The sequence below is a fragment of the Abramis brama genome (assembly GCF_963993115.1).
Source record: "Abramis brama genome assembly, chromosome: 7".
NCBI lineage: Eukaryota > Metazoa > Chordata > Actinopteri > Cypriniformes > Leuciscidae > Abramis > Abramis brama.
Window position 1 is genome coordinate 6,223,435 of NC_139969.1, and position 9,929 is coordinate 6,233,363.

A 9,929-nucleotide genomic window follows, 5' to 3' on the forward strand; every position below is an offset into this window, starting at 1 on the left:
ACCTCAGATGAGGAGCTCTATATATCGCCTGCTTGAAATTATACGAATATTTGTATAAAGCTTGAACAATAATAAACATGCATATTTCCCAATATATTTATATAAATAAGATTTATTATTTCATCTGAACGATTATCACATCGTATATACAAGTATTACCAACATTATCTATCTAACAGTAACGTTACCTATTTACGCGACGCGGCGCGGTCAGGACCTGAAAACATGGGATCGAAGAAGCATCGTAGGAGCCGATCGCGGTCTTGCTCTCAAGAAAGATCCCGCAGACATGTCCGTTCGCCAGAGGACAGACAAAGTCGGAACCGCTCTCCTGTGAAGGGTTCTCGCAGACGAGGGCGGTCTGAAAGCGGCGGCTCCAGGAGCAGCGGAGGTTCCGCAGGCCCGAGCCGACACAGAGGCAGGGAGTCCGGCCACTCCAGCGACTCTGACCGCGATCATAGAGACAGAAGAGCTCGATCACACGGAAGATCAAAAGACAGAGACAGGTACTTAAAAACATAGACACAAATAATCAAACTAACGTTATTCTGTAGGAATTTCAGTTTGTCTGTTAGGAGGGGTGTAAAAAAAACAGTTTAAATGATATCAAACAGTATAACGTTAGTACTATAATAACGAGTGGAAACACGTAATAATGTAACGTAATAGGCAAGCCAATGCGAGTTTATTTATATAGCACGTTTCATTCACCATGGTAATTCAATTGTTTTTAAAAGGAAAAAGTAATAATACAAAGGCTACTAAAAAAAATACAATAGCTATAAAGTAAGAAGTTGAAGAAAATAATAAATTAATTAAAATGGTATACTTAAAAGGAATATGAGGGATAATAGAAACTAAATATTTTCCAAATAATATTTTAGACATTTATAATACAATTTTTTTTAACAGTGTAAATTGAGTCTTTATACAATAAACCAGGTATAAACCTTTTAAATTTCAAAGTCGGCATGCAACGGAAGTTGTAATATACTTTTTCTTTTTCATTGCGATGTATATCTGAGTGAAATGGCTTATTGAATATGGACTTAATTTAGTCTGTCGGTTGATTTGATGGTTGTGGTTTGCTATTGGTGGATAAACATCATCAGAGATGCCGATGCAAGAGAGAGGGGACGTTACTTTGATTAAATATTATGAGGCCACATGAATTATAAAACAAATAATGATGTGCAGTGTGCACTGAGAAATTAATAGTGATTTTATAAATAAATAAATAGTGAATTTTGATTTCATGGTGACTTTATAATGGGTGTCCTTCATACAAGGATGATCATATCCAAAAAACTGAAAACTCGTGATTGTGATTGCAAGTGTTCTAACAGTTTTTATTATTATTATTTATTGTTTTAGCTCTTCAGGTGATAATCACAATGACCATAAGAAACATAAGATGAAGATGAAACACAATGATGAAAAGGGCAGCAGGAGGAGGAGAAGCTCGTCGCGCTCCAGCACAGACTCCAGCGTGGAGCGCGAACGAGAGAGGAGGAGACGACAGAGCAGGAGTCCCAGCCGGGAGAGAGGGAGGAGAAAGAGTAAAGAGAGGGAACGAGACAGACGTAGACGCTCGGAATCCAGATCCTCGAGTTCCTCTTGCTCCTCCGTCGACTCCGATCAGGGGGGAAAGACGGCACAGGGTCCATCCAATGCCAAAGAAGAGACCAAGAAGAAGAAGGAGATGATGAAAGCGCTGGAGACCCCAGAGGAGAAGAGAGCCAGGCGTCTGGCCAAGAAAGAGGCCAAAGAGAGGAAGAAGAGAGAGAAGATGGGCTGGAGTGAAGAGTACATGGGCTACACCAACGCCGACAATCCGTTTGGAGACAACAACCTGCTCGGCACGTTCAAATGGCAGAAGGTGAGGGAGATGCTTGAGAGCAGAGGTCAAATGCTGAGGGTGGAAACGTGACCTTTTGATCACGTTACGGCGAAACAAAACAATATTTACCTCAAAACATGCCATGATACGATTCAAGGGCCTGTGATAGATATCAGTTATGATATTACGCGTTAGGACTGGTTATTGACAGAAATTTCACAATTTGATTCTATTTCGATTCACAAGCTTGTGATTCGATACAGATTATTTTGGATATTTCAGGTACATTACATAGCAAATTTTCTTACAAAAAAAAAACTGCTGTGAACTAGTTGGTACTACATGACTATAATAATGAAGGTTAAAATTGACTGATTTGTGTACAAACACTTAAATGAAGGACATTTTTAGTATAACAAAGTTATAATACTAACTTTATAATTACACAATTACGTTTTGACTCCAATTCGTTTTCTTAAATATAAACTTTTAAGTGATTGTCCTAAAAACTCTTTGCTTGATCTGAGGAGGCAACAGCGATCTGTTACGCCACATTAAAGAGCACCAAAACGGTATTGTTAGAATTTTTACATAAAATTGACAGAATTTGAAATCTGAGACTTCGTTTCATATCAAATTTAAAAAGCTTATTGCGAGTTATTGGATGGGAGGCGAGCTACAATGTTCTGTTCATTCATCAGCTAAAAACAGGATCGACTAAAATATAGATTCTTGGGATTTAAGAATTAAAATCAGTTCATAAAAATTAGAATCAATATTTTTTTTACCCAGCCATATTATGTGCCTATTTTATACAGCCAGCATTTTTTACTCACAAATGCAACCAAAATGTAACATTAAACATTTAATTGAACTCCTCTCTGAAAATCCTGCAAATCTTGTATCCCAATTGGGACATCTACAACAAAAAATACACGTATGTAGAATAATTAATTATAGAAAAAATCTAATTACTAATGAGTTTATCAGTCATCTGTTGATGACAGCTCATCATTGATTTGTATAATGAAAACGATTAAGACAGTCTCAAATGTATATTGATTGATACATGATATTGTTAGTCATTTGATTGGTGCATAGATTGATATCGATGTACCGTTACACCACTAAATGCATCTTGATATTGCAGTGATGTTGCTTGAGAAAGTCTGGTTAGGACTAAAGAAATCAAGTTCATTTTTCTGCTGTGTGTGTGTGTGTGTGTGTGTGTGTGTGTGTGTGTGTGTGTGTGTGTGTGTGTGTGTGTGTGTGTGTGTGTGTTTTCAGGCTCTGGAGAAGAAAGGCATCGGGCACTTGTCAGAAAAAAATCTGAAGGAGAGAAATAAACACATCCAGGAGGAAAACCGCAGGGAACTACAGAAGGTGCCAAACGCTTCTGAACACTGACATCATGTTATAGAATTGGGAATTTTTTAGGGAATTTTGATTTCTAAATTGAAAAAGTATTTTTATTTAACATGACTGGAGGCACCATAAACAAATATGTGATCATATTTTAAAATAGTTTAATTAGTCAGAATCAAATATAACATCATGTTCAAAAGGTCAGTAGTTAATTAATTTTCATAATGCGACAACATATCAGTGTTATTTTTTTTATTCATATTTTTGAATTAGTTTTTATTTTAATATTTTCTAAAAATAGTTTAGTATTTTGTTGTGCATTTAGTTTGTCATTTTTATTAGTTTTATATATATAACATATAAAAAAACATATAATAAAACATATATAATTACATATATTATATATAATAATTGTTTTTTTTAATATGTTTTGTATTCATTTTTATTTCAGTTTGAGTTATTTTAGTCCATCAAGTTAAACTAAATGGAAATTAGAAATGTTGTTTTGGCAACTAGCTAAAATAAAATAAGTTTAATTTAAAAAATATTTATTTAATTTTAGTTTATTTCAAGTAACTGAAGTTTTTTTTGCTTTACTGTTTTAGTTTTAGTCAACTATAATAACCCTGCAACATTTGAATCAAACTTTCATGACATTCATAACTACTGATTAATTTCCCTAATGAAATGTTCTCATAATAAATTGTACTGTATTTTTGTACTACCTTTATGTCTATATGTGCATCCAGATTGCTAAAATGAAATAAAAACTGAAGTAAATGTTCGAGACTTGTGTGTTCAGGTGAAGCAGCTGCGCCTGGAGCGAGAGCGGGAGAAATCCATGCGGGAGCAGGAGCTGGAGATGCTGCAGAGGGAGAAAGAGGCGGAACATTTCAAAACATGGGCGGAACAGGAGGACAACTTTCATCTGCACCAGGCCAAACTGAGGTCACGCTCTTCAGATGGCTGATCTTTCGATACATGTGATTGGATCATTTGTAACGTGTTTCTGTGATGTGATGCAGGTCTAAGATTCGTATCCGTGACGGCCGAGCGAAACCCATCGACCTGTTGGCGAAATACATCAGCGCCGAAGATGATGATCTGTCGGTGGAGATGCATGAGCCGTACACCTTCCTCAACGGACTCACCGCCACAGACATGGAGGACCTGCTGGAGGACATCAAGGTGTGTAAGAGAGAGAAACAATCGTTTAACACTTGACTGGTTCAGACATTACATTAAAATGTAAAGTAACCGTACTTCTTACATCACTTCATGGTGATTTTGGTCATAGTCGTGGTTTTAACTGCTGTGTTACTGGCTGCAGGTGTACATGGAGCTGGAACAGGGCAAGAACGTGGATTTCTGGAGGGACATGACCACCATTACTGAAGACGAAATCAGCAAACTGCGCAAAATGGAGACGTCAGGGAAAGGGCCAGGTGATGTGATGACCTTCGCTATCATATTTACATCCTGTTTACTTTACAGTTGATTCGTTTCAGAGTAAATATGTGACCCTGGATCACAAAACCAGTCACATGTCGCACGGGTATATTTGTGGCAATAGCCAACAAAACATTGTATTGGTCAAAATTATCGATTTTTCTTTAAAGCCAAAAATCATTAGGATATTAAGTGAAGATCATGTTCCATGAAGATATTTTGTAAATTTCCTACCGTAAATATATAAAACATTTATTTTTGTGAGTGAATGCAGCACAATCGCCAACATAAATGGACAACTTTAAAGGCGATTTTCTCAATGTTTCGATTTTTTTGCATCCTCAGATTCCAGATTTTCAAATAGTTGTATCTCAGCCACATATTGTCCAAATAAATGTTCACTATGTTAGTAACTTTAATTTATGCTATCAATAAATTTGTATAGTTTTTGTTCAAGATTGTATTTACGCTACTATTCAAAAGTTTAAATTAAATTGATCAAAAGTAGCAATAAAGCAATAAATAAAACATTTATAATGTTACAAAAGATTTCTATTTCAAATAAATGCTGTTCTTTTGACCTTTCTATTCATCAAAGTATTAAGCAGCACAACTGTTTTAAACATTGATAATAATCAGAAATATTTCTTGAGCATCAAATCATCATACTGTATTAGAATGATTTCTGAAGGATCATGTGACACTGATGACGTGAGTAACGATGCTGAAAATTCAGCTTTGATCACAAGAATAAATTACATTTTCTGTTCAAATAGAAAAGGTATTTTAAATTATAATAATATTTAACAACATTACAGTATTTTTGATCAAATAAAATGCAGCCTTGGTGAGCAAAAGAGACTTATTTCAAAAAACATACCAATCCCAAACTTTTGAATTGTAGGGTATATTTTTATTGTATTGTAGTTTATTCATTATTTATTTGTCATTATTATTATTATTATTATTATTATTATTATAGTTTTTCATACAGTAGTGGACAAATATTTTTAATGACCCTGCAAGTTCGATTAAACCATCAAAATTTATATTTTAAATTATTTTAATAACACTAAAGTAGTTAAGGTATTTATCTGACAAAATTATTTGGCAAAAAAGGTGTACTACAACTACAGGTTTTATTTTACTATGCAAAAACAAAAAGCTCACAGGAAAAAGCATATGTTGACTAAAACAATCAGTTATTAATATTCATTGGTTCTCGCTTGCTTTTGCATGTGTTCATAATTTCTTTGTATGTCAGCCTGGCCAAAAATTGTCACGTTTCATATCACAAATAAAATGATTAACTCCAAGCACAACTCTTGAACACTTTTTGAATAATATTTGAATAAAGTGTGAAGATGTCAATTTTCCTAGTCCAGCCGTCACTTTTGGCTACTATCTACAGTTCTCTCTAAATAACTGCAGTGAACTCAAATTAAATATGTTAAATGAAACCTGTGAGGTTATATAGCTTTCTACAACACTTCTCATAATTTAGTACATTTAGTAATGAAAGTCATCCATCTCTGATTTGGGTTTTTGATTCAGGTGACCGGCGTGAGGGCATAAACACATCTGTCAGCACAGATGTGCAGAGCGTGTTTAAAGGGAAGACTTACAGTCAGCTTCAGGCTCTTTATATGAACATCGAGAGTAAGATCCAGGCCGGAGGCTCCAACCTGGACATCGGCTACTGGGAGAGTCTCCTGCAGCAGGTGCGGGTCTACATGGCACGGGCCAGGTGCGTATCCCAGCAGAACTGTCCTGGGGATTTTGCCAGTATTTAGCGTTCAGCAATGTCTTAAAATAAGGGCCTGTGTGTGTTTGTGAAGGCTGAGAGAGCGCCATCAGGACGTCCTGCGGCAGAAGCTGTATAAACTCAAGCAGGAACAGGGTGTGGAGAGTGAACCGCTTTTCCCCATCATCAAAGAGGAGCCGGAGAATGAGCGGCCCATGTGAGTGATTTCATTTCTACCTGAACGTTCAGACTTACAAGTGCTAATTTATTTAAAGAGACGTTTGGATTGAAAATTCAAAATAGCTATGCTTCCAAGATGGAAAAATTAAATAAATTGGAACCTGCTGATTTAAATATGCAACAGAAAGGCCATGTGACTATGTAGTACGCTATGTTGTCATTCTGCACACTGTTTCACATATAATTAAAAAAAAATGATATGCATTATACAGTATATACTAAAGCTGCATGATTAAGTGTGAAAAGATTACAATCTCTTATTCCTAAAAGACAATGATAACCCTTTGACGAGTACGATCACAGTGAACATTCAGATCTGGGTTCTGATCCAGAGAGAGCAGTTGTCATGTACTGGGATGAAACAGCTTCACACACAGTCTTTTCAACCACACAGTGTCATTATTTCTGTGTTACAAATATTCATCTTATAACAGAAGTACTGGGATTAAAGTTTATATTTCACATATAAACACTGATGTCTTCCGACTTTCGAATCTGAATGTTATTTTTAGACTAATTTGAACTGGAGAAAAATACTATATAACTGTATTTTTTAAGATGGAAACATTAAACATGCAACTTTGTGAGGTCACAACTAAGTAGTTTACTACAATTTTAAATGATTATTATTGCATTCTGAATTCTATTTCATTTATTATTATTTTTTAAATGGTATGCATTATACATTATGTACTTCTTACTAGTAGTATGCTAATATTCCTGGGTTTCCATGATGATAGAAAACCTGGAAATATCAGGGAATTTGTATTATAATTATTAAATTTGGGCCTGAAAATATCATGGACACAATTATCTAGTTACTCAGCTCTAAATAACTGAAAATTATAGTTCTAAAATAACTCTAAAATATGTCAACCTGAAATTGCACTATAAAATGCTTTATATATATATATGATATATATGATCTAATCACAAATAAAAGAAACTATATTAAAAAAAAGTCAGAAAAATTCAATAAAACGTTTGATTTGTCCATTCTGTTACCCAGTAGCCCTAGAGAGGCGGAGTCTGCAGATGAAGAAGCGGGCAGCTCTCAGCAAGGTGCCAACTTGGAGAAAGAGGAGGGGAGACAGACCAAGAGGAAGGATGGAGAAGAGGGTGAGCGGTCAGGAAGAAGCAGTCCTGAGGAGAAGAAGGGAGATGGAGAGGAGGGAGAGAAAGATGAAGCAGCGGAGTCTGTGTTAACAGAGGAGGATCTGATCCAGCAGAGTCAGGCTGAGTACGACTCCGGCCGCTACAGTCCCACACTCCTTCAGCCCTCCGAGTTACCGCTGGACACACACATCATGAAAGTGGAGGAGGACCTGCAGAGACTCCTGCTGGCCCGGAGACAGCTGCAGGTGACAGGTGCGTATCGCATCATAGACCGTACTGACATTACACACACCACGTTCACTACCAGAATTGTATCAGGAAAAAAAAGTCAAATGTGAACGTTTAAAGTTGAAAATAAGCATGCACTTACATTGTTTGAAAGAACTTATGGTCAGTGTATTGAAGGTTATTTCTTTTTTAAATTGGCTTCCTATTCTATCTCCTCACTGTTTTTTTTGTTGCTTTTTCCAACAAAAAAGGGCAAAAAAAAAGGTTTTCTGCACGTAATTTCAACTTCTGCCACTGGGAGGCGCATTATGTCCCGTCCCACCCCGCCTCTGTACAGGCCACTTTGAATTTGTGAGGGTGGTAAAAAAAAATATGTAGCAAACTGTTTACATTTTATTTGAGGTTACAAACCGCAGAAAAGCAGGAAATAGACTCAGGGAGGCACTTAATGAGCTTCACTAATGGGCTGATGGTTACAGAACATGTCTTGACTTGATATCTTCAGGTTGTCATCCCAAAGTATCATGCATGGCTCTTTGATCCATGGTATGCATGCATGGCTCTCACTTGTCAAGCAGGTTCGGTTGAGCTTCTGTTTATGTTTGCTGATCAGTGTTTAAATATGAACAAAAGCGTAAATTCAATCTGAAAAATCAACCCTTGAGTTATTTTGTAGACCTGTAATTACAGAAAATGAATCACCATGTGTCACCAGAATTTAACAGTCTTGTAGTATAAGGGACCGTAAAGATCTTTAACTGATAGGAGCATTAAACTAGCTTATTAAGAGTTCACATTTGCCTTCTGTTAAGATTTACTCATGCTAAAACGTTTGTCTTTTTCTTGAACAGGTGATGCAAATGAAAGTGCGGAGGATGCATTTGTGCGTCGCGCTAAAGAGGGAATGAGTGGCGACGAGGCCCAGTTCAGTGTCGAAATGCCTTTGACTGGAAAAATGTACCTGTGGGCCGACAAATACCGCCCGCGCAAGCCCCGCTTCTTCAACCGCGTTCACACCGGCTTCGAGTGGAACAAATACAACCAGACGCATTACGACTTCGACAACCCGCCGCCCAAGATCGTCCAGGGCTACAAGTTCAACATCTTCTACCCCGATCTCATCGACAAACGCTCAACTCCACAGTACTTCCTCGAGCCCTCAAGCGACAACAAAGACTTTGGAATTCTGCGCTTCCACGCCGGACCGCCGTACGAGGACATCGCCTTCAAGATCGTGAACCGTGAATGGGAGTATTCCCATCGGCATGGCTTCCGCTGCCAGTTCGCCAATGGGATCTTTCAGCTGTGGTTCCACTTTAAGCGGTACCGCTACAGACGGTGAAGAGGAGGATCTGCTAGCGTTTGATTTATATAAGCCAAGTGTTGACTATAGAGAACACTGAACGTTTATTTTCAAATGCTGTAAAATTGGTGTAAATCTAGTACAAACTCTGTTTATTGATGCCACACACATCCCCCGTCAGTGGAAAAACTGGTTTTCGATGGGATAGGACCTAAATACGTGTACTTGACCTTGACATTTTCAGTTTTGCAGGCACTTTGCTTGAATTTGATTCCTTTTTAAAACATGTTAGTTGTTTGTACCTTAAAATTGTTATTCTTTTTCTATTTGTCTTTGAGATGATACATTAAAGGTTGTTTGCTAACTTTTTTGGTGCTCATTTTTTATTCATTTGTTTTTCATTGGCAAAAGGCATTTAAAGTACAAAAATTGTATTAAAGTTAAAAATATTGTTAGCATCTAAAACAAGTTTCTGCTGTACATTCATATATATTAAACATGTAACATGAGCTGCATTAAACTTTGACTAAGATGCAGTCATTTGACACTTGTCTTGGCATCCTGAAGATACAGGAAGTTCATTCTTGTCCATGTGGAATTTCCTTTAAAGGCAACATACATGGGATTGTTGCAACACCCACCAC

General features: G+C 36.8%; 1 protein-coding gene across 1 annotated transcript; it reads left to right on the top strand.

The window, feature by feature from the left end:
- The first annotated feature begins 200 nt into the window (after nt 1-200).
- On the top strand, nt 201-9,649 carry cactin. The gene is made up of 10 exons (XM_084119720.1): nt 201-506; nt 1,375-1,879; nt 3,128-3,223; nt 4,008-4,153; nt 4,231-4,393; nt 4,536-4,650; nt 6,209-6,401; nt 6,493-6,615; nt 7,648-8,006; nt 8,834-9,649. Exons 1-10 carry the CDS (start codon nt 226-228, stop codon nt 9,322-9,324), a joined length of 2,472 nt encoding a protein of 823 aa, XP_083975846.1. The 5' UTR covers nt 201-225; the 3' UTR covers nt 9,325-9,649.
- The last annotated feature ends 280 nt before the right edge of the window (nt 9,650-9,929 follow it).

What these genes read in the sequence shown, in the direction of transcription:
- cactin (XM_084119720.1), top strand. Translation starts at nt 226, where the DNA reads ATGGGATCGAAGAAGCATCGTAGGAGCCGATCGCGGTCTTGCTCTCAA. An exon ending in GACGTCAGGGAAAGGGCCAG is followed by an intron (nt 4,651 to 6,208) that starts GTGATGTGATGA and finishes TTTTTGATTCAG; the next exon opens with GTGACCGGCGTGAGGGCATA. An exon ending in CCGGAGAATGAGCGGCCCAT is followed by an intron (nt 6,616 to 7,647) that starts GTGAGTGATTTC and finishes TCTGTTACCCAG; the next exon opens with TAGCCCTAGAGAGGCGGAGT.